The following is a 25,089-nucleotide window of genomic DNA, read 5'->3' as shown; positions in this document are numbered from 1 at the left end:
AAACATCGCCACGGATGACAGGAATATCCACGGCTGGTACAAAAGTAACGAACAGAAATAATTCAGAGTTGGTATCAAAAAACTAACAGCAGCCATTCCTGAAGTGAGAGTCGCTGTGAGAGTTTGATTCTGGCTACGTTTTAGTTGAATTAGGATTCATGCTTTTAATATTTGAGGATGTGTTTCATATTGCTAGAAAAAAATCTAAGTAAGTTGCTGTATACAAAAACGTAATTTTCACAACACAACATGACAGTCTATTTCAATAAATTGTAAGATTTGTCAAATTAAAAGTATATTTTAAAATGTTCTGATCAGAAAAGCATCATAATAAACTGACATGAAGCCTTAAAAACATTAGACTGTGTAATTAATCTACAAATGTTTTTTTGTAGAGAATTTACTAAAATAAATTAACTTATAACTTATATAATATACTAATTCATTAAATATAACTACATGTAGAAATCTTCCCTGAGTGGAAGACCTAAAATAAAACGCAGTACACGTTTAAACACTCGCATTTTCTTCCTCATATAAATTAATACAATTCGTGCAACTTTGCTTTCCATTGTGTAACAATACTTTGAAGTTGTGTAACAACTACATCTGGACTGATGTCACATCGGTCTTACCGCCTACGCTTCTGGACGATGTCTATGGGCCGGTTAACGGCGCACGGTGACCCGCAGATGTTCCCGCTCCGCACTTTGAAGCAGCGATCCTGGACCGAGGGCGCCAGGTACATACAGTTAGTCGGTAAACTCATCTCTGCAATTCCTGTGAGTTCCTGCTTCGGTTTCCACTAATTGTCCTCTTCCTCCAGCCAGCGTTCCTCTGCTCCTCGGCTCCTGACGTCTCTCTGCTCTCCTCTGCAACATGTCTCCAGTGAGACGCGGGCGGACGGAGGGAAGCCCTCCACGGCGCGATTCGGGAGCATGACTCCAGTCCGAGGGAAGGGAGCGACAGGGAATGAAAGCAGGGTGGGATTCAAAGAGTTATTTCCTGCACGGCATGCTGCTGCTTCATGTGGTGAAACACAAGCGACCGGCTTCGAATCCACATGGATAAGTTGAGAGCTGAACTCTCCTTCTAATCCCTCCTTTCATGGCTCACTCACTGTGGCTCTTTCTGGGTGCCTCCTCCTTCCAGGCTTAAAAAAACAAACACATGCATGTACAGTATGTGCGGCGAGGGTGAGAGACGAGAGCAGCCGTCAGCTGGATTTGCTGCACCATGTGTGTGCAGAAGGTGAATACTTTGTGATGTTTGAACTCTGCTACATGCAGACGGTTTTATCTTGGGTTCAACAAAGACACGGACCTCTCAGAAATTGGAAAATGAGATCTTTTTTTGATCCCTCTTTGGTGTGGAAGTTGTTACTGCAAGAGGAAGAATTGAATTAGAAAGCTGCAGCATCGGAAAGATGTTTGCTTCTTCGTCTTTAGTACATTTGAAAACATTTATCACAACTCAAATCTGGAATACTGACTAGGTTTGGTTCCAGCTCAGTTGGACAAGATTCTGGTTGGTTCTGTTTTTCTCCTTTTTTTTTTTCACATTGTAGGGTATTTATGTCATTTTTTTGATCCGATTTTCCCTTCCAACAGTCTTAAGGATGCTACCTATGCTACCTATTATGCTTCCTTGAACAAGCTGAGCTGTTTCACGGCGTCTTGTCACTTTAAATCCATATCAGCTGCTGCTGGACGTGCCTCCCAACTCAACGTTTGAACTCGCACATGAAAATGACTGCAAACAGATGCACAATTATACAACCTTACATCTTTGAAAAGCAAAAGTGGCGCCTCCTGCACAACCAACAAGAAGTGGTTTCTGAATGGTAGGTCAAGGACTGAACACGTGTCTTTTCCAGCCACCAATGTACAGCAAACACAGTGGTAAAACCAGCTGACCAAATGTGCTGGAGCTCAACTTGGGTTGCTAGGTAATGGACTGGGGTTTTCTGAGGTTGCTAGGTAATGGGCAATATCTGCTGATCTGTGACATTATAGGTCATTTTAGAGACACCGGAAAACTTTAACCTATTGCCAAAAAACAACTGGGTGGGTTGTTCTGCTTGTACACGCAATACAAACCCAAATGGAAGTACAAAAACATGCAAAATGTGAATTTTGCATAATAAATCCCCTTAAAAATTCAACTGACAACTTTAAAGTCCTGCCATGTGAACCAGCAAAGTCAACCAGTCAAAGACGGACTTTGGGAGGGAAGTAACTACATCACATTACACATTAGCAGTTTATACTAATTAATTTTGCTACATTAATTAAACTATCCAATGAAGAAGCTGCTTTATCTCAAATTTTGTAACATTTAATAAGTCTAGTAAAGAAAATCAAAGGTTTATACTTCAAATTTTAACACAACCCCTATTTAGTTAGCTTTAAAGATAGCAAAAGTTCACCTGGAAGGCGAGACGACACAAGTTTCAGTGTTCAGTAACGGCAGCAGTGGGATCGCTTTCACCGCAGAGACCGATTGGACTTACTGGAACCCACTGATGTCACAAAGTGGCAAGCCCCCCCACTGTCAACACTGCAGGCAAATATTTGTCTTCTGAGACAGCAAGAGATGGACGTGTTGGCAGTCACAAGCAGGAGTGGAGGTGGACGGCAATGACAGACCATTTAAATAAATAATTGTAGAGTCTAACCAGATGGGTTGATGTAGCGCTGACAGGGGAGCAGAGGCAGGGATTTCACTTCGAAGACCTCTCCATACCAACACGAATATTTAGAGAAACTGCACATTTTGTCTTGAGTTTGCACCAAAGTGAGGGTATTAGAGACCATCTGAGGTCCATGGAAAACATGCAGGATGGTAGTCAATGTTTCCATGAATTGATCATTGACAAAACGCAGCACAGCATGTCATCACAAAAACCTCATACCAGTGGTGGTGGATTGATGAGATAGGCTTGTTTTTGTGAGGATTTGGTTTTTCTGTGTATTAATTTAGGTTTCTCTGCTCAGCTGGTTCTCCATGTTGTCCCGGCTGCCCCTTGATTGTCCCCAGCTGTCCCTCGTTTCCCCTGATTACCTTCCTTGTGTGTTTAATCCCACCTGTATTCCCTGCTCCTGGTCAGATCCTTGTTGTGTCTGTGTTTCCTGGTCGAGTCCTTGTCAATAGTTTGTAGTCATTAGTTTGTTGTCACTACTGTCTTTTCAGGTACGAGTTTACCAGTTTCTACCAAATCTTAGGGCCTCTGCCGCTGCTCACCTGTGCTGCCTGGATTTTTGTGTGCTGACATTTTCATTAAACTGATCTTTTTCCTTCTCAGCCAGGGTCTTCCACATTTATCCTCACCACCTCAACCCGCAAATCATGACAGTTTTGTAGAGATGGGCACCTTGCAGGGTCAACCATGACCTCCTCTTATTATCAGAATATTTGAGAATCAAATGCAATGCCAATAAATCTGTAAATAGTACCAAACCAACCAAACAATTATCAGAATCAATGCAAACTCAAATGCAGCAGAGTGTCGACTACTATTGCACCTCCATGTTTCAGCTTCCCAGGCTGCATTTTCTTTGAATATTTCAGATATGTTCTACAAAAAAATCAGCAAACAGGAAATTTTCTGAGAATAAATTCCAGTGACATTAAACAGTGAAATCTGTAAACGCTGCACTATAAACAGGCGGGGATCTACTGTAAATGGAAAAACCTGTGACACTGTTTCCAAAATATAACACATTAATATTAAAATATACACGACATTCGAGAATTTTCAACATTTACCTCCAAAACTTTGAAAAATACTACAGATAATACTACCATGGCTACCATTTCCTTCTTAAATTTCTATAACAATATTGCATAACATTCTGATTATATCTAATTAACTTCATGAATCTTATATTATTTGTGTCCCAATTAAATTAAAAGTCACAGATGCCTCTGTTAACAGGGTTACATCACTTGGTCTGCTGTTGCACTAACGGCTCCGTTGTTCAAAAACAAGGGAAAAAAATCTAGTCCTTGTGCCAGCATGTTTCAGAAGAGAAAAAAATAATCATTTTCTGTCATTCCAGCATATTAAATTATTACCAGACCAGACCACTGACCTCCAGTTCACCGCATGTGCATGTCTACACACCATAATGATATGATTTCCTCATTTCTGAAAAATTAGAAGCAATGTGTTGTGCAATTAGTAACCATAAACAGGTTCACTGCAAAAACACACAGTCTTAACAAGTATTTTTGTCTTTTTCTGGTGCAAAATTAACTTACAAGTAACTTTTCACCAAGATTTAGGATCTTTTTTTAAATCCATAGTTCTTAAATCCTGATAAAAAAGAACGAGTTTCATAAGGGAAATAATCTGCCAGTGGAACTAATACTTTCTAAATCTATTCTAAGGAATTATTGACATAAACAAAGTCTTATATATTGCTGAAAAGTCACTTTCAGGTTGGTTTTGTCTTAGATATTTCCACTAGAAACTAATACGGTTTTTTTCTGTGTTGGTGAAGCAAATCATGAGTATGATCATTAAGAGGAACCCTGAGCTGAAATCCAACATGGAAACTGAAAATGAATTTTATCGACGCTTCAAAATAATAAAACCAAAACTGACATGGGAAGGCAAGAGATCAATCAAGCACCCATGAGCAAAAACACGTCAAAAACATCCAGTTCTCCTCCTGCTGCTGCAGATTGAAGCAGAGTTGGTGTCCAGATTTGTTTTCTCATCTGAAGAGTCGGCTCTGTTGAATTTGCATGGCCTGATGAAAGGCTCCCTGTCATAATGTTTCCTCGGGAGCATGAGTAACACAATACTGCAGAACATCCTGTCCTGTTTATCAGCCTCCTGGCAGGAAAAGCACTAAAACATCACACCTTTTATTAAAGGTAAACAGAACATAGAGCTAAAACAGCACTGGTTTGTTTTAAACCATTAAGACCAGGTGGACATTTGCTTCTCGACAAACTGTCAGGCATCAGCGTCCAAATAAAATGAAAGCCTTGTTGTAACGTTTTAAGTGGTTGTCATTATTAAGCTTCGTGAAGGATTTCTAAAGTTTTCTTTGGCTTATTATTTCTCACTCAATGCGCAGATAAAGTTCATGTGAATACACATCCGACTTTAAAAACTATCAACGGCAGCAGAACGTTACTGGAAAGTCTTTTTTTTTAAGGAAAAATCAGCAAAAACTAGCACTGAATCTGAAAGATTCATCAAACTTGAAGTCCATCATATACTGCATTTCAATCTTATACCTACAGTTCTTTAGAAATCAACTTGTTTGTCTGTTTTAATGATGAGGCTAAAAAAACCCTACAACATATTATCCCTCTTACAATGCAAAACCTGGCCGAGTATTTCTGGTTTAGTTTCTGGTGCAAATTTCTCAGTAACTTGAAATAAGACAAAATTAGCCTACAAGTAACTTTTCAGTAAGAAATGTGATTTTATTTTAAGTCAATAATTCCTTAATATCAGTTGAAAAAAGTCATAGTTACAAGTGAAAATACGAGAAAATGTTTGAAATAAATAAATCAAATCAAATAGCTCTCATTTAGGTTATTGCATGTTTCCACTCGTGACGATTTATTGCTGGTGATGAGCTCCAAGTCTTGGACAGTGGAAAGTCTCTGTGCCATAACACTAATCTTTAGCCCTATCCTCAGATTCCTTAGCAAATTCAGGTCACTAAAAAACACTAATATTACATCTAGTCAGAGAAAATATATCAACTTAAAATGATCAGTTTCTCTTATTTCACCTTTTATAGGTCTATGTTTGAGTAAAATGAACATTACTCTTTTATTCTATAAACTACTGGAAACATGTCTCTGAAATTTCAAGCAAAAAGTTTGTATTTATTTGCTGAAAATGAGAAATGGTCAGAGTAATGAAAAACATGTAGCACTTTCAGACCTCAAATAATGCAAAGAAAACAAGTTCATATTCATCTAGAAACAACAATACTAATGTTGTGTTCTGTGTTTTTCTGTGTATTTATTTCTAGTTTTCCTGTGTGTCTGAGTCTCTGTGTTGTCCTGTCTCCCCGTGATTAGTTCCCAGGTGTGTCTCGTTCCCTGATTACCTCATGTGTATTTAATGTCACCTGTGTCTCCGTGTGTTTGTCGGATCCTCGTCATACTTCGTCGTCCTGTTCCCTTGTGGTATCCTGTTCCCTGCGTTCTGGTTTTTTGTCATTAAACTTCATTATTTCACTTTAACGGTCCATCTGCGTTTCTGCCTCACCTCCACCACCTCAAAACATGACAGAAGGATCCGACCACAACCGAGGTGAGGGCGCTCCCCTTTGGGGGCAGATGAACCGAGAGAACTGGATCCAGCAGCAGTTGGAGTTGGCACAGAGGGATCTCTACAAGGATGTAGAGATCCTGCCTTCTCCGCTGTTGCTGGAGGAGATGGGTCTGAAGTCGGACTACGACTTGCAGAGGGAGGCTTTCCGGGGGACGAGACTGGCCTTGGCACCCCCCGGATTCGCTCCCGGCCGTTTTTCCCGCCTGGGAGCACAACCTCCGAAGTCTGCCCGGAAGAAGCGGCGTGAGCCGCCGGTGGATCCGGCCCCTCGTCGCCTTCTGGGAACACCACCTCCGCTGTTTGCCCGGCAACAGCGACGTGAGCCGCCGGTGGACCCGGCCCCGCGTCGCCTTCCGGGAACACTACATCCTCTGCCTGCCGGAAAGAAGCGGCGTGAGCCGCGGTGGACCCGGCCCCTCGTCGCCTTCCAGGAACACGTTCCCGCTGCGGCCCTGAGGCGCCGCGGCACCCCTCCGCTGCCGGCCCGGCGCCGCGGCACCCTCCGCTGCCGGTCCCGAGCGCCGCGGCACCCCTCCGCTGCGGTCGGCGCCGCGGCACCCTCCGCTGCCGGTCAGGCGCCGCGGCACCCCTCCGCTGCCGGCCCGAGGCGCCGCGGCACCCTCCGCTACCCGGTCAGGCGCCGCGGCACCCCTCCGCTGCGGTCCCGAGGCGCCGCGGCACCCTCCGCTACCCGGTCAGGCGCCGCGGCACCCCTCCGCTGCCGGTCGAGGCGCTCGCGGCACCCCTCCGCTGCCGGCCCGAGGCGCCGCCCGGCACCCTCCGCTGCGGCCCGAGGCGCGGCACCCCTCCGCTGCTGGCCCGGCGCCGCGGCACCCCTCCGCTGCCGGCCCGGCGTCTCGCGGACTTCCCGCAGCCGGCCCCTGTAAGTCCCGAGCTCCTTCCCCGTGCCAGTCCCGAGCTCCTTCCCAGTGCCAGTCCCGAGCTCCTTCCCAGTGCCAGTCCCGAGCTCCTTCCCAGTGCCAGTCCCGAGCTCCTTCCCAGTGCCAGTCCCGAGCTCCTTCCCAGTGCCAGTCGAGCTCCTTCCCAGTGCCAGTCCCAGCTCCTTCCCAGTGCCAGTCCCAGCTCCTTCCCAGTGCCAGTCCCGAGCTCCTTCCCAGTGCCAGTCCCGAGCTCCTTCCAGTGCCAGTCCCGAGCTCCTTCCCAGTGCCAGTCGAGCCCCTTCCCAGTGCCAGTCCCAGCCCCTTCCCAGTGCCAGTCCAGGCCCCTTCCCAGTGCCAGTCCAGGCCCCTTCCCAGTGCCAGTCCAGGCCCCTTCCCAGGAGCCCCTTCCCAGTGCCAGTCCCGAGGCCCCTTCCAGTGCCAGTCCAGGCCCCTTCCCAGTGCCAGTCCGAGGCCCCTTCCCAGTGCCAGTCCCGAGCCCCTTCCCAGTGCCAGTCCCGAGCCCCTTCCAGTGCCAGTCCGAGCCCCTTCCCAGTGCCAGTCCAGGCCCCTTCCAGTGCCAGTCCCGAGCCCCTTCCCAGTGCCAGTCCAGAGACTCCCTGTGCTCCTCGTCGCCGCGGACGGCCGCCGGACAGCCTCCGTGGTTCCCGCCTCCTGCGCCGCAGACGGCCGCCGGACAGCCTCCGTGGTTCCCGCCTCCTGCGCCGCGGACGGCCGCCGGACAGCCTCCGTGGTTCCCGCCTCCTGCGCCGCGGACGGCCGCCGGACAGCCTCCGTGGTTCCCGCCTCCTGCGCCGAGGTCGGCCCCCTGACCTTCTCCGTGGCTCCCGCCTCCTGCGCCGAGGTCGGCCCCCTGACCTCCTCCGTGGTTCCCGCCTTCCTGTGTTTCCGCCCACCCAGTTGGATTTGTTTTGTTTTTGTTTTTTGGACTTTGGACCCTAGTGTCTCCGCCTATTTGATAGGTTGTTTTTCGTTTTTTCCATAGACTCTGGCCCCCCGTCCAACTCCCCTCCACCCACCCTTGTTGTGTTTCAGTTTTTGGGCGTCTGGGAGCCGCCCGTTAAGGGGGGGGTACTGTTGTGTTCTGTGTTTTTCTGTGTATTTATTTCTAGTTTTCCTGTGTGTCTGAGTCTCTGTGTTGTCCTGTCTCCCCGTGATTAGTTCCCAGGTGTGTCTCGTTCCCTGATTACCTCATGTGTATTTAATGTCACCTGTGTCTCCGTGTGTTTGTCGGATCCTCGTCATACTTCGTCGTCCTGTTCCCTTGTGGTATCCTGTTCCCTGCGTTCTGGTTTTTTGTCATTAAACTTCATTATTTCACTTTAACGGTCCATCTGCGTTTCTGCCTCACCTCCACCACCTCAAAACATGACAACTAATGCTTTAACTCAATGTTGCACACTTAATAAATAATCAGTGTGATTTCACAGGGGCCTTTTTTTTATTGTTGACAACTGTGAAGAACACAGACAACAACAGTGCAACGGTGAGCGCCTGCACTCAGTTTCCATTGGCTTGCTAAATATTTCCAGTCTTGATCAAACAATTAATCATTCGTATCTTTTCCTCAAATAACAGGCTATTTCACCGTAGCTTAATTCTCCAAAACAAGTCAGATAATGTAAATAGAAGCGTTAACTTATATTGACCTGTTAACAACACAGACAGAGCGCAGGAGCGCTCACTGTGTTCTATACGCCCACTGGTGGCGAACTGCTGTAACTGCAGCTTAATGCCTCCCTCAGTCCGAATAGGAGAGTGCAGCTAAAAAATAATTCCTATAGTCAAACGAAAGTCTTGAATGTAACTAAGAAATGAGTGGGGATGTAATTATTTCTAATGTCCATTCTGTCACATCCGGAAGAGTTCAGAAATCAATATTTGGTGGAAAAAGCAGGAGGCTTTCAATGGGGTTCAGTGCAATGGGCTCTTAGTTTTCTGCTGAGCTGTATGTTGGTAATTTAAAAAACAAACAAAAAATGCTTTAAATCTGTTTCCAGGCATAGACGATGGATAAAGTTCAATCTGCAACAAGGCTGTGAAAAGTTTTGGACTTAAATGAACGAAGCACAGTGATGTAAAATCCTAGAGCGCTCTGCCTATTTTTAACACAAACAAGCAACATCATGGCTGAAAACTCCAGCATCACAATTATAAATCTAAAGTTACATTAAAATAAAACCCCTTTTCCTCCACCAGGCTTCTTGTGCAACATGTTTGGGAAACGTATCGGGCTCAGAAGCAGATGCTGGGGTCAGGGATTTACTGGGAATGAAGTGTTTGTTGGGCCACAGTGTAACCAAATCCCAGCAGCCAAATGACTTCTCCAGCCCAGCTGGCTTCTGGATCCTATGACAGCATTACTTCTGCTAATGAGAACAAGCTGTGAGGGAGGAGCGTCATGAATGTGCACGCATCTGTCCCTGTGAGTGTGACTGACACTGGGTGCGTGTGTGTGTGTGTGTGAGGGCTAGGGGTGCTCTGTGCCAAGTTTACACTGATACGCTTTGAAGAACAGAGTCAGAAATTGGTCGGTGGTTTCATGATTGGGAAGAAGTTTGTCAGTAGAGAATTGGAGAGAAATTTAATAAATAATTACAGAAGGAGAAGAGGTGTGTGAAAAACATTTCAGATTGATTATTGGTGACAATGTGTCCAATCTACAACGCCAGATCTATTCAGTCTAATTCTATACAATTTTGTTTTTTCGATATACAGCTCTGGGAAAAATTAATAGACCACTTAAAATGATCAGTTTCTCTGATTTTATATGTTTGTTCTTTTATTCAATAAACTACTGACAACACGTCTCTGAAATTACAAGCAAAAAATGAGAAATAATGCAAAGAAAACAAGTTTATATTCGTTCAGAAACAGCACTGCTAATGTTTTAGCTCAGGAAGAGTTCAGAAATCATAACAACGAGGTTTTCAACAGGGTTGAAACAGTGCAGTGGGCTCTTCATTTTTTCCAGAAGTTTGTTTTTTAACAAATTTGGAAAATACAGCATTCGTTGACCACACGGCTGTAGAAAATAATAAAAAAATAATTTGTTCTCAGTCAAGCAGAAGCAACGGTTTCCTGCAAGGCCAGAGCAAAAGGTCTCCTTCACCAGTCGATGTTCATGAAAGTCTCATTTCTCACAGCGTCCTCTAGCAGCATTTTCAAAACATCTTTTTGTCTCTTCTTTTTTTTCCCTAGGTAGGACAGACACATTTCACACCAAACATGTCCAGAAAACATTCCCACATTTATACTGGGATATAATAGACAGATCAACAGAACTTGCTTCTAAAGCAGACTTGTTAAAATACTGCGTAAGATTTTGATCAAAAACACATTCAGATATTCAGAATTACTTTATTAGAAGCTTAAAAATGTCACATATCACTGACTGATTAAAGACAAAGTAATCTTACTGTGTCTAAAGGTTTGATTTAATAACAATTTATTTTCTTTAATTACTAGAAAGTTTTTTGGTAATCCTAACTAACCTAAAACATTATAAGTTTATTCAGATTCATTGTTAGACAGAGAGAAACGAGGTCATGTTGATCAGGTGTACAGATAAACTGTTTTTCCACCTCGAGTTGAACGGGCAATTAAACAAACCAAAAGAAATTAAAACTACTTTTTCACCACAGAATAGCTGGCACCTTTAATTAGCGCCACACTGACTTTCTCCTGCAGGACTCAATTCATGCACTCCCACAAAACAAACCACTGCGAGACGATTAGAAAAAACAAAAATAGTTTCTGCTCTCCTCATTTAATTAAACAATACATTTTCTGTCAAAATTCATTAGCAGCAACATCAATCCTGATTTATTAAGCAAAATAAATGCAGTCACAGGATTTTTGTTTTGAACAAATGTATGTTTCTGAGTTTGAATGTCCACTAGAGGTCACACTTTGCCTAAAAAGTCACTGCGTGTCCATAGAAAGTCACATTATCCATTATGACAGCCTGCAACAAAAACTGGTTCATGAAGGTTGTTATTCTCCTGATTTTTGAGGCAAAAATAAAACTTCTCAGATTGACTGTTTTCTTTGTCTTTCTCTCAGTAGCATCTAGTAGGTAAATTCTACAAATAGTTTTTTTTTAAAAGTAGCATAAAACACACAGAGGGACCCAAAAGCAGCTACAGCGGCTCTCTGGTGGAACAATCACTATGGATTTTGGGACGGGTGACGGAGGCAGGTTGCTGGGAGTGTGCTGCTTAGCGTGTGTGTTTGTACACACACAATGACCGGGGAGCATGTGTCACATTCACGTGTCGCGTCCAGCCAGGCTGGCGGGGCCGGGGAACTATTCCAGGCTCGGCCCGTTTTATTTTGGGGGTCTGTTGTGTTGACGCTGCCTCCTTCTCCCCACCCCCACACCGTCCTGGTACGGACTGGCACTGGGCGCACTGGGCCTGGTGTAAGTCCTGAACTGGGTGGTGAGCCGGACCGACCAGGTTCTACACTGTAAAACGTCTGAAGGTGGTTTAAGTTGAAAATGAAAGCCCACCTGCTGCCTAGAAAATGATATTTAAATCGACAAGAAAAATGTTTTGGTTTTAATTCAGAAATTAAAGTTCATGCAGTTGATTTAACATCAAGAGACAAGTTGTCTAAACATTGCTTTTTAAGTTAATTAATCTTGAATTGTGAATTTTAAATTAATACCTAATTATTTCACAATATGCAACAAAAAAAAACCTGCCCACACCTAATTAAAGAGCCACATTTCTCTATTATCTTCACTCACAATATCAAGTTTAGATAATTATTTTAGGTTAGAATAATTTAAATTCTTGTTTCAAATTGCATGAACAATTTCTAATCTGATAATAAATTTTATTAAACATCACAATGAATTTTGCTCAGAAACATTAAGTTTGAACAGGACATTAAAATAAAGATTTTTCTTAATAACACTTAATAACTCGCTAAGTTTATCTGATTTAGTAGACACAACTCAATGCAGCTCAAATGTTTTGGAGTGTAAGCATAATCAGAAAATGCTCTGATATTATCGATCTAGAGCAAAAAATAAATGTATTAACACATATTCCTACAGCTACAATAAAGTTTTCTACGACGTTTTTTGTAACTTCAATTTCAATAGAAAGACTTCAGTAATAAGTAACCACTGAACTTTGTAATACACTGCAAAAACGTAAAATCTCACCAAGTATTTTTGTCTAGTTTCCAGTGCAAATATCTCAATAGCCTTGAAATAAGACAAAACTATCTTAAAAGTAACTTTTCAGCAAGATATATGAGTTTGTTTCATGTCAGCACATATTGCTAGTTTCACCAGCAGATTATTTCACTTAAAATAAGACATATTTCACATGTAATAAGTGAAATATCCTACTTTTTTAAATTGATATTAAGGAATAAAAGCTCCTACAACTTGCTGAAAAGTTACTTTTAAGTTGATGAAAGTCATTGTGTCTTGTGCCTCCATTCAGCCTCCTTTATATATCAATATTCATCTTAATGTCATTAATTATTATTAGTATGCAAACCATGCAAAGATGTCGTCATATATGAAGCCAATTAGTTCCAGTCAGTTAAATAAAACATAAAGTCCACAAAAAACTTGCATCTTCTGTCTCCATTTATTTCTTGTTTGTCCTAAACTGGAATCATTCGGGTGTCAAAATCCAAGAACCAGAGTTGTGCTTTCAAACAACCTGAATGTCCATCATTCAGTTTTAAACTGGATAGTTTTTTACCAGTAGCCCTGACAGAAAAAAATAGTTTCTAATGTTAACATGCTGATAACAACAAAGCTTGACAGAGAGAATGTATTTGCAACAGTGTGATAATGATTCCTAAAGCGACATTAGCTGAAAACATGCAAATGGAAAATGAATGATGCATCTCTCTGGTCCTGCTTGAGATCTTAAGGATTTAATTTCTATTTTTTAATCTGTACGACACCGTTCCTCTGCTATGGGTAGATTATTTACTTCTTTTATCCTCCACATCTCTACTTCCTTCAGTTTTAAGCACACAATGTACAATGTGCTGCTGATGTAGGAAAATTAGTTAAAAGTAAAAAAAAAAAAAACAGCCACTTTCAAAAATCCCAAGTGAGTCCATAAATCAACTGAAGTGAAGGATGAAGAAATAAAAGGTGGTTTAAAGTGTTTGCACAGTATACGTAAAGTTTTCTTTGACATGGAGGTGCGGTCTGTGGTCGCTGCAAGTTATAGTACGGCTTGAGGCTGAGTCACCAAATGACCCAGCGGCGGTGTAAAGAACTGGGTGGTTCCCCTGTGGACTCAAACCAGCTTCAGGTTTGACACCAGTACAGACAGAATCACCACAACACATGCAGCGGCAAAATGTGCAGAAGTCAAACAAAACAAGTTACAATCGCAGCATCAGACAAGCACAGACACGCAGAAGGCAGCCGGCGAGGGGTTATCATCGGAGCAGAGTGAGTCAGTGCTGTATTGTGATGTCAGCTGCAGCGGGCTGGAAGCCCATCCACGACTCGCTCCTTCTGCTCAGAAACATCAGAAACACAAGTTCCTCACAAACTGGTGCACCAGTAAATTCACTTTAGTTTGTGAATTTATCAGCCTTTACTTTAAGAGCTAAAAGAATGTGTCAGAAAAATATGGAGAAAAAAAAAACAGGAAGCTGATAAAGAGAATGTAGCCACAAAGAAAACTAGCTTCCTCTCAGAAAGCGTTGGGTAACATGGCAACAAATAAAAAACAATACTGCTAATGCGATGCAACAACTGCAGCGTCTAAAGAACTGCTTTTTCAAATGTTCAGAAGTCTGAACTGAAGCACAAACTGCAGTACATCTAACTGGGATTTTATGTAACCAAGACCCACACAATACGGTGAAAACAAAAAAAGTGGTGCATAATTTTATCTGCAAGATAAAATCTGAAGAGTGTGGCATGCATGTATGCAGCATTAAGCTAGTTTCTCAGTGGAAAGACCGCAGAGGTTTATTAGAGAACATTAGTGACTAAAAGGAGTCATAAAGAACACAGGAAACAAGTCAGGGAGACAAATTCAGAGAAAAAGAGAGAGCATTAATTAGTGGAAGAGCCAAAAGGCAAATGGTGACTCTGGAGGAGCTGTAATGACCCAAAGTCTCCAAATAAATCTGACCTTTATGAATGAGTAGCAAGAGGAAAGCAACAAATCCCAGATAACGTTTGTAGAGATAAACAGATTTTTATGAGTTAGTGTTACTTTTAACATATTTTAATATTTATAGATGATTTTAATTTGGTATTATTCTCCAACTCCAGGCTACTTTTTAACACTTTTAAAACTTTACACAACCTTGAATTTTGTCAGAAATAACAACACAGATGAACTGCAAACAGGAAATTAGTTAATCTCTAATCAATCCTTGTTAATTTTTAGCTTTTTGTGTTTTTATCTACAACCTCTCCACAGATTCCTCCTCTCTGGCGGAACAAGAGTTCAGTGAATCTTGAAATGAGAAAAACTAAATATATCTAGTTAGTTTCTGTGCATCTCTACGTTTCATTCAGTTAATTCACAAATCCCTCCACGCCTTCCTAGACTGCAAGCAGGAAAGATGCAGAAGATAATTTGGGAACATACCCCAAGCACGAGTGTCTCCGACTGGCTCTGTAGCTACTTGGCAGCCCCAACTTTGCCACTCGAACCTCCTTGTTCATTTTCAAAAGAAGTTCTGATTGGACACCTGTCCTGTGCTAAATCCAAGGTATGGACACCGAGGCATAGATGGGTGGATTCATCCCACAAGGCTCGTTGTTATAAAAACCAAAACAAAAGAAGTCGTCTAGGTCAGAGATTAAAACAAAACTGAAAGAATCCCACAAAAAATGTACAGGAATCATTTATGTTTCCTGAGAATGCAGGGAAACCTGCAAGGAGGAATGCTGCAGAGTTCACTCGAAGCAGCGTCAGGCAAGTCCCAGCAAGGATACCGAGGTTTCTCCAGGAGGAAAACGATGAAATGCAGCTGCAGACTTTGCTGCTCTGAGAAATTTGTCGAGTTAATCTTGCCTCTTCAGTAGTTGTGGTTTAACAGCCAAAATAATCCCACACGTGACAAAGTTTATGCCGGAGGTCTTTACAGGTCCAAACAGTCCAGGAAAGAAAAAAACAATCCCAGAGAGTTTAAAGGAAAGTTAAAAAGTAGCTTGATTACTCTAACTCTGTCACTCTCTCACTCACTGTGTTCGCAGAAAGGGGAAGCGTGGATCTGCTGCTGATATCAGTGACACTGCAGGGTAGCGTCACTAAGGGTTAACCTCTTCCTCTGACAGGGCGAGAGCTTGCAGAGCCCTGAGGTGGCTGAGGAGCGGAGGACAGCCCACCCTGTCAAGACGTCTGATTTATGCAAAATATCCACAAGCATGTTTAAGATCCAGGCTGCTTCTCAGCTTCAGTTTCAGGCTTCCAAAACAAACCCTTCAGCTGTGAAGTGCTGGTTCTCTCCAAGCCAAGTGTGACTGACAACACAAGTCATTACAGAGGAAGCACTTTGTTTGTGAAAAACAGATCTGACTGCACCGACTGCACGGCTGGCAGATGTTTTTCTTTCTGGCAGAGCCACTCGACGCAGCTTTCATCGACACGTGGGGATCAGCATGCAGCTCGACCCGATACTCTCCTTGTGCTGCCCTGAAGCCAACAGGATATTGTCAGAGTTGGTGCTGGGCAGGCGAGCGGGGATGGAGACAAGGGAGGCATGCAAAGAAAAGTAAAAACAAAACGATAATGCAGCTATTTAAGTTACACACTACTATTTCTTTTTTTTATTAGGGTTGCAGGAAAGAATATTTATTGACAAAATTCCTTCAGCTATTTCACATGTTGTCACGTTACGACCAGATACTTTAATGTATTTTAATGGGATTATTTCTAATAAGTGGAAAGAAAAAATTTGAATTTTTTAAAAACTGTTTCAAAGAAAGATCTTTAATGCAAGTTGTGCATTTACTCTGGAGGCACTAAATGAACTCCAGAGCAACCAAACTACTTCATGAATCAGTTCACAATGATTTATACACAGACAATAAGACATTTTGAATTTTTAAGTGCATACTTGTTTTAAATTTGACCTGGTAAGATAATAACAAAGAGCACCATATCCAGCTTGAACCTATTGTAACTACCGTATTTTTCGGACTATAAGGCGCACATAAAATCCCTATATTTGCCAAAGAATCGGCGATGCACCTTATATTCCGGTGCGTCTTGTGTATGAACAGTGTGCCGTACGTTTTATTATGACTTTGGTAAGCGACGAAGCCACTCCCCTTGATTGTGGAAGCATAATGGCTGCTGGTCAGAAACCTGGTGGAGTCAGCTGTCTGGACAGACTTGGTTTGGGGTGGCGAACATCTTCTCAAATGTCGTCCGAACTTTCACGAATACCGGAATCATCCATGAACAGCCAAGCAACAGCAATGAGACTGAATCGGATGATGACGAGACGGATCCGGCTCGCTTGATGCCGCTATCGCCCAAATGTTAAATTTCAACACCGAAGACTAGGAATTTGATGGATTCATAGAGGATGAATGAACGAAAAAGTGAGTGATGTGAATAAAGTCTGACCTATCCGACTACCGTATTTTGTTTCGCTTTATGCGCCTCATGGTCCGAAAAATACGGTAAATATTACCTCATATTTCAGAAGATCCATGTAACTGTGAAGAAACTATTACACAAAAATTGACAGATTTTAAGTTAAAGTTGGTGGTTTTGTACTCGGACTGATTTGAAGGGTTATTTTCTCACTAAAAAAATCTTACCAAGTAATTTGGTTTAGTTTAGTCGTATTACCCTTAAAATAAGACAAATTAACTTAAAAATAAATTTTCAGTAAGATATAGAAGCTTGTTTTAAGTAAATAATTCCTTAATATTGATGAAAAAGAACTTCCTATTGGCAGATAAATTCACTTACGGAAAAAATGTTGCTATAATTTATAATAACCTGCCAATAGAACTTGTATTTTTCCATCAATATTAAGGAATTATTTACTTAAGCTTATATATCTTTCTAACTTGCAAGTTAATTTGTTTTACTTCAAGTTTGCTAAGATATTTGCACCATAATTACTTAGTAATAAAAAAACTAAAGAGAATTCATTTTAATTTAATAATTATTTCCTTATTTTATAAAATAATAGACAGGTTTACTAAAACCACTCTCCTAAACCAATAACAGAGAGCTGCTGCCATGAAAATTAGTTGAGACTAAACCTGAAAACATGATAAATTACACACATCAGGCGTTTTTAATTGCTATCCTCGCATCTTTAATACCTTGTATATATTTATCACCATTTCTTTCATCTAAGCTATCTTCAAGAAACATCAATGCCCTAAAAAACCCCCACAGTTTTTTAATCTAAAAGTGTTACTACTGTCTTTCAATAAGACCGTCTCCCATCTGTCTGCTTCTCCTCATTGTCTGCTGATGGGTTTTCAATGCTCTTATTCTCACTGTTCTTTCTGCTTTCTGCCCTCTGTCCTTCAGTTTTTCACAGCCTGTACAGAAAGACGGAGATTCCCACAGATTTATTTCAGGAATCCACAGCTTCGAGGTTGCTAACTACTTATCAGCATCTATTGTTGGTTTTGGCTCAAACGTGACACAAAAAAATAGATCAAACTAAAACTTTGAGATTAAATGAGCTTTAGGAGGAAGCTATAAAACTAACCTGCATTTAAACCTAAAGTCTGTGAATCTTTGTGGAATAATTTCTTCACAATGACAGACAAAGCTCTTGTGAAATTTGAGATAAGATTTTTGTAAAAATAGATTCAAGCCGGGTGTGGCGCTCTTGGTAGGTCGTATTTAAAAGAAGCATGCACTTAAAATTCAAAATATCTTGTTGTTTGTGCTTTAATCATTGTGAAACTTGAGGCTGTGTTTAAATGTAGGAGATTTGATCTTTACTGTAAAAATAACAAAATCACACTGTATTCACACACACAACTTCCTGCAGTCTCCCAGCAACCAGCACAGCCGCAAATGAACGCAGTGTTAGCTTGTTTTCTTTAATGGGGAGCGCCTCAAATTCCCACCTGAAGGTAGCACATTATTTATTGAGGTGAAAATTAAGAAATGCTGATAGTGGGACAATTGTGTTTGAAGCAGACGGCTAGCACTGATACAGTTAAATTAGCAACCGCCGAGGCTACATTCACATAGCAAGTTTTTAATGCTCAATCCCAATTTCTTCATGAAATCCGATTGGTCATATTACTGAATAAAAGCGACCAGAATCAGATTTCTGTGTGAAGAATTTAGAAGAAGAACGCAGACGTCACACAGCAGCTCATCATTTACTGAAGTAACAGTAGTTGCTGCTGCCTGTGGATCATTTTTAAAGCTGTTCAGCAATGGAGCCCAGACTATTATCACAAGACCACAGCAAGACGAATGAAGCTAATAAAAAACAAGGTTACTTCTTGCACCAGCCATTGTTTGTCCGGATTTACTGCTTCTGGCTTCTTCTGAGGAAGAATTGTGACGCATGTCTTGTGTTAATGACGTAAAAGTCGAGTAAAATGCAGGATGACAGTTCAGACCACAGATGCTTTGAACAATATAGATATGTCACAAATCAGGTTTGTCTTGTTGATGCTGCCATCGTTAAAGGGATGGAAATGCCGGTAAGTGATGGAGGAAAAATAACAAAGCCTTCAGTTATTTGGCCTGAGTGCAGCTCCTTTTTAGCAACTGCATCCACCTGTGTAAATCTCCACCCACAACAGGAAGTCAACAAGAACATCAACAGTAAAATTCAACAGCCACAAATCAAACTTTTCTGGGTCGAGACAAAAAAAAACAAACAGACTGCACTTTGAAGTCGGACGCCTGACATTTTACGCTAGACGCGCATCAGACGTGTCAAAATGGCTCTAGAAGAGCCCTGGAAGGAGCTGTTGATCTGTCTGTTTGTACTACGGCAGATGAAATTAAGAGAGTGCCATCAAAACATTATGTAGTGAAAGCTTCTGCAATCATAACAGAGGATATGATGTCTTTGATGAACATTTTGTGCTCAGTTTCTGTTGAACAAACAACGGTGACAGCTGATAACGACGCACGTTGGAGCCTCTTGCCTTTTTTTGCTCTCCTGGTTACTTTGAACAATGGCAGATTAAATATTGAATATCTAGGTTTTATTTACTGAAATCAACAGAACGCCGCTGTTGGGTGATGTGTTTGCATTTACCAGATAATTCAGAGGTTCTGTGAGTTTTACAAGCTAGCTGGGCGCTGACAATGGTCGTTATCCGTGCTGTTTTCATCTCACTCAAGCCCAGTTTGACAACCCGCTAATCCAAATCGGTGCCTGCATTTCCTGGCAGGACACCAACTACAGGCCACAACGTCACATAGTGAAGTCTCTCTGATTGGTCAACGCTTCACGTTCAGTTTTTTCTACTCCAGCGTCGGATGCTCAAAATGCTCGAAGCTTCGATCTCGCCCTCGAAGAACCAGACAGGCCTGACGCTCAAAAAGCGTTTGGTATTTGAACGCACCATTAGAGTGAGACAAGTTCGGACAGTCCAGTTTCAAATTCTCCACAAACAACTGAGCAAGCCCTGCTGGTTTGTCTGGAAACCACTTCATGAAGCCAGAACTCCTGTTGCCTTCAGGCTCCCTGCCGATACGATGGTCCTTGAAGTAGTGAAGAAAGTCTCATGTCTCTGCTTACTGTCACCATCCTAAATTCAGGTGGTTTCCAGCCTTTTTGTTGACAGGAAAAGAAACCGCAGTAAGTTAGTGTTGGACATGCATTTGCAAGCTCTGCCGCTGTCCTGCTGGTTTCGGGTATCCTGGGATCCTGGAGATAAAGTGTCACATAAATATTTGATGCAGTGAGAGTCACTGATTATGCCCTGTTGAGCTGCATCAGACTTTTACTGAAAACGGCTCAACAGCAGAAGTAATCCAGAAGTGTGGAAATAAATTTCACAACCGCTCAAGTCTCATTTGTTTCTCACACTTTAAATCATGCAGTCAGGAGTCATGAAAATGAATATATTGTGATGCATTGTGGGATTAAACCCAGTCATCCACATGAACACACCCTCCATGTGAAGCCAGACAGGCCATTTTTAGTACATTTTACTGCAAATCAGACAACAATGGTATGATAAAGAGCTGTTCAAGTTAAAAGCTTAAAAAACTTAATGATGTTGAAACATTTTTAATCGCATTTGCTTCAAATGTTTTTGTCTAAACAATTATTTATATTTTATAGCAGAATTGAAGCGTCTATATTTTCTGTCTTGTCCTGTTGTTAAATTTTTTATTCAAATTAAAGACATTTTACTAGCTTAAGCCTTAATGAAATCTTATTCATCAGATAGAGAGAGATAGTTCTGTCAATCAGTCACATTTTATTTGCTATAAATAATTTGAATAAATTTAACGTCTGGGTTTATTTTTCATTTTTTCATTTTTATTGCACAAATAAGAAAAGGAATGAGTTAAGATGCTGATAAACTTGCAATAAAGCACTGAGTACATTTCTTCAGTGACGTGTGAAGAAAACTACAGCAACAGGTAAATGTACAATAAAAATATGACTATGTTATCTTTAATCCAACATCCCACCAAATCCGTGCACACGTTTTTATAAACTAACTTCACAGAAACGTTTGTCTAGAAAATTAGGACAGATTTCAACAGTTTCCCTGCTTGAGACCAAAATACCTGAAAACTGAGATGCTTAAATTTTTCATGAACAAGCAGCATAACGTCAACTGAATGCATGATGTAAACACAAGTAATGATTGGATTTACAGCAAAAGCATCCAAAGTTTCAGGTTCATCTGGAGACAAGGTTTTATTTTACTAGTAAAGAAGTGACACCGGGTGAGTTTAAAGATGTAAAATAAAAAAAGTTAAACAGTTTGAGGCTCAGGATTATGGGATTTAAGGCAAACTTTATAAACTGCAGCTTTCACTTTGTAATGCCTTAGTGGCCACACAGACCTCCAGTAGCTCAGAGATTTTAATTTTACACTCAGACACACCGAGGGAAACTTGATTAACTATAATTGCTTCTTAGCTGCTGTGCAGTAATTTTTATTAACTGGTTCATATCAGATGTTCCAGCTGAATGGGTTTGACTAAGCAGTCAATGGAATAATGAGGAATAAAAATAAAGGTCTGCGTTCAGCTTAATGCTACCAATGAATGTCAAAGTGCGTTGGAAAATATTATTTTATTTTATCTGGAGCTGTACTAATGTAGAGGTAAAGACAATGAGTGAAAGTTAGAACTGCTATAAGAAACAGAAAGCATTTCTTATATATTCACAATCATCAGTCTTCCACTAGATATTTCTGTATTAGAAATCATTGTAAAATAATTTTACAGGATTCTGCCTCCATTTTGTATATTCCTGTAATCCCTCAAAACAGTGAAAAGTGCATTTGCAGATAAAACCTCCAGTTTTTGCAGCTTTCCCAGAGTTTCTTCATGTGGTCTGCAGGTCCCCCGACTCTGTACTGGAAAATATGCCCCTTGCTGTTTCTTAACCGACTTCACACAATAAATCTCTTGTCTGTTCTGATCACGACCTTCTGCAATCTCAATCCATCAAAATTCATACGGGGTTTACAGATCCTTGCAAAACGTGATAACCTAACAAATGGTATGATCCTGCTCTTTTTCTGACGTAAACTAGACACAAGCTGCCTATTCTGCAGTCATGAGGAATGAAACAAATAAGGGAAAGGGTATACATGAAGGGCCAGCCTTGTGCTAACTGTGACGAGCGGCCCTCCTTCTCTCCCCTAACACAGCTTTGTCTCAGCCAGACAGAAACCTGAGGTCAGACTCAAGCAATCTATCTGTTGCCACAGGAGCTTCTCTGACCTGAGCCGGGCCTCCTGAACACCTTAGGCTCCAAACAAGACCTTCTTTTTTAGTTCAAGAACAACGAGGCCATTCAGACGACACTGTTCCCGACGTCAACAAAATCATGATTCCCGAGTCCTAGCGCTGCTTTCTCCAGAAACAATGAGGCTGTTTTTTTGTAAAATACATCCCATGACACTCGACTTATTGGCGATAAAAAAAGAAGACAAAAAAAAAAAAACCAGGACGAGGTTCCACTGTTTGAACCCGTTTGATTATTTGTCCCGTTAAAAGCTGCATTTTAATGAATTAAATCCTTTTTAAAGCATTTCTAGGAAACAGGCCACTAAAAATAAGTGAAAGGAGAAGGATTCAGGATTTACAAAACCTTCTCAAACTGTAGCATGCACCCCCACATCATGATGCTGCCACTGTATTTCACAAAGCAGATTTTGCATTCAGATGAAGCTCCACACATTGAGGTTTGTGGGAGAAAAAACAACAACTTTGTTTTGGTCTCATGTGACAAATTTCTCCCACACAATTGTTGTTACTTATGTCTTGAGGTGAACCATGTATCGTCTCTCTCATTTCAAACATTGGTTTTATTGTGCAGAAGGCAACTGACAACCCACCTGCTGTGAATCTCAGCAGCTCCTCCAAAGTTACCTTGGGCCTCCTGGATGTTTATCTAACAAATGCCCAAACTGTTTGTTCACTAACAAACATCTCAGGACTGTTTATACAAAGATTAATTTATTTAGTAACAACATGACTTCTAAAGTCAGTCCATTGCACCAGATTTTATCTAAGGGTATCAAAGACAAAGGGGTTAAATGCAAACCTAAAGCGAGCGTTTTCAATTTTAATTTGGAAAAAAACTCTTTTCACCTCACCGTTTTGTGTTGGGATGTTTTTTAGAAATCTTAATGAAACATATAAAGATCTATGGTTACAGTTTGAACATTTTTAATCATCTCTAAATCGCTTAAATAATTAAAAAATAATCTAGTTTGAGAGACATACGTGATTCCCAAAGAAAAAATTAGCAGAACTGAAGAATAAAACTTCATTATTTAGATTGACTTTGCACAAAATTAAGTTTTGCACAAAACAAGTTTGGCAACACTTTATTTGAAGAGGTGTGCATAAGATTCACATGACACTGTTATGAACATGAAGGAGTGTTCGTGAATGTCTATGACTGCTGTCATAAAGTGCCATTCAGTAAATAATAACACTTTTAATGCAAAGTTGTAATAAAAGTCGCATAAAAAGTCAATTAAAAGTGCCAACTTTGCATTGTTTGGTAAATAATCACACTTTTAATGCAAAGTTTCATTAAAACTTGCATTAAAAGTCCATTAAGTGTGAATTTTGTATTAAAAGTATCATTATTTACCAAATTTCACTTTGTGACAACACTCATAAACATTTGTCAAAACTCCTTCATGTTTGTGACTGTCCTGTCAGTCCTATGCAAACCCCTTCAAACAGTGTTGTATAGCCTGCAGATCTATCCGAAAGCATAACAGGTCACCTTTAAAAACACTTCACATGAAAATATCACCAAAAAGCCTAAAATAGCCTCACACTGATCCATAACTTTTGCACAGTACTGTTTGTCCTCAGGTTTATTGAGTTTCGCCATGGCAACTAAGACAGTAAAACTCTGTATCCCAGCCTCTGCCATTATTCTGAAAAGCCCACAAGGTGCTTCAAACCCACAGCTAAGCTTCCACTTCACACAGCTTCACATCAAAAGCCCTACCTGGGCGTGTGCGCCAAGGTGAAGCGGCGCTGCAGAGCGATGCTGCGGCTCACCAGCAGCTTGCGAAACAGCAGCGGGGAGTGTCGAGGGGAGTCGCAGGGGGACATCCTGGGAGAGCCGCAGGGCGAGCTGGACTGCGGCTGCAGCTTGACGGGCCGAGCGCCGGAGCTTTCCAGCACAGCTTCACTCATGCTGCTGAGTACGAGTTCAACAAACTTTTAAACTGATCCCTTCAGTCCTCACAGGCAGTCCAAGTTATCCATCTCAGATCAGCAACATGTTTCACAACCCTCCGTTATAATAATGAGCTTCATACTCTGATTGTCCCTGAACGCTGCCAGCTTCAGGATCTTCATCACCTTTCTCCACAGGGCTCTCTGCAATCCACCGTTGATGGACACAGACATGAGTGCAGGAGTGAGCCCTCCCCTCGGCACTAAGCGGCGTGTTTACACAGCACTGAGCTCTGCCTAAATATGGCCATGCCTGAATTAAAGTGTTGTTAGCTCATGCCACAGGGCACCTAGCTGCGTCCAGGGCTCTCTTCACGCAGCAGAGAACCTGCAACAAGCAGCAGTTTACATCTGCTTCCTTCAACAACGCAGCAGAGCACAAACAGAGAGCAGCGGCCGCGGCTCTCCTGCAGACGAATGCCAGAGCTGTGCAGCGCTGGGAGGCCAAAGCCGAGGCGCTGCTCGCCACCGAGGCCCCACTCTGTCTAAAAACAGAGCGCCAGAGATAAACGATAACGGCAATCCTGGAAATGTCATTTTAACTCCTGCTGTCAGCACAAGCAGAGTGCGTAGTGCCTTCCCAGTGTTCCTGGCTGGCAATGGGAAAACTGCATTTCATCTTTGACCCACAGACGCTCGGCGACCCGAGTCTCCTCTAAACCAAAACATGGCCTTGTAAAGCCAGCTAAAACACACAAACTGACATCCTAAATCTGCTTGTGCCTAAACAGTCGGATGATAGGCAAAACGCGCACAATTTAATCTGCTCCAATCAAACAATAAAGGCTTTAAAGTGACTGAAGAGGAAAGAACATTTGAGAGTTTTGGGAGGATTTAGTTCAGTGTTTTCATGTCAGGTTCATAAAATCTCCAACTCCAAAGGGTCTCAAACGACACATCTTAGGAAAATCTTTCGACCTTTTCAACCTCTTTCTTGACTGAAAATTAATAAAAGTAATCTCCAACCATAATGACCACAAAAGAACTTGGTTTTATAGTTAGCAATTACTAA

At 41.6% G+C, this 25,089-nt stretch overlaps 1 protein-coding gene across 7 annotated transcripts in view; it reads right to left on the bottom strand.

The window, feature by feature from the left end:
- Window positions 1–25,089, bottom strand: part of LOC122839125 (cAMP-specific 3',5'-cyclic phosphodiesterase 4C-like) — a 116,319-nt gene that overhangs the window by 41,918 nt on the left and 49,312 nt on the right. For 2 of the 7 annotated variants that reach the window (XM_044130463.1, XM_044130467.1), the window contains exon 1: window positions 23,845–24,153. The exons of 4 other annotated variants lie outside the window; for them this stretch is intronic. In XM_044130463.1, the coding sequence (XP_043986398.1) occupies window positions 23,845–24,035 (191 nt within the window). In that variant the 5' untranslated portion in view covers window positions 24,036–24,153. Of the gene's footprint in view, window positions 1–14,807; window positions 15,103–23,844; window positions 24,154–25,089 lie in introns of those variants that run through there. One more of the 7 variants, XM_044130468.1, reaches the window with a different exon arrangement.

This window comes from Gambusia affinis, linkage group LG10, assembly GCF_019740435.1.
Source record: "Gambusia affinis linkage group LG10, SWU_Gaff_1.0, whole genome shotgun sequence".
Lineage (NCBI taxonomy): Eukaryota > Metazoa > Chordata > Actinopteri > Cyprinodontiformes > Poeciliidae > Gambusia > Gambusia affinis.
This window is presented reverse-complemented; position numbering and strand designations above follow the sequence as displayed.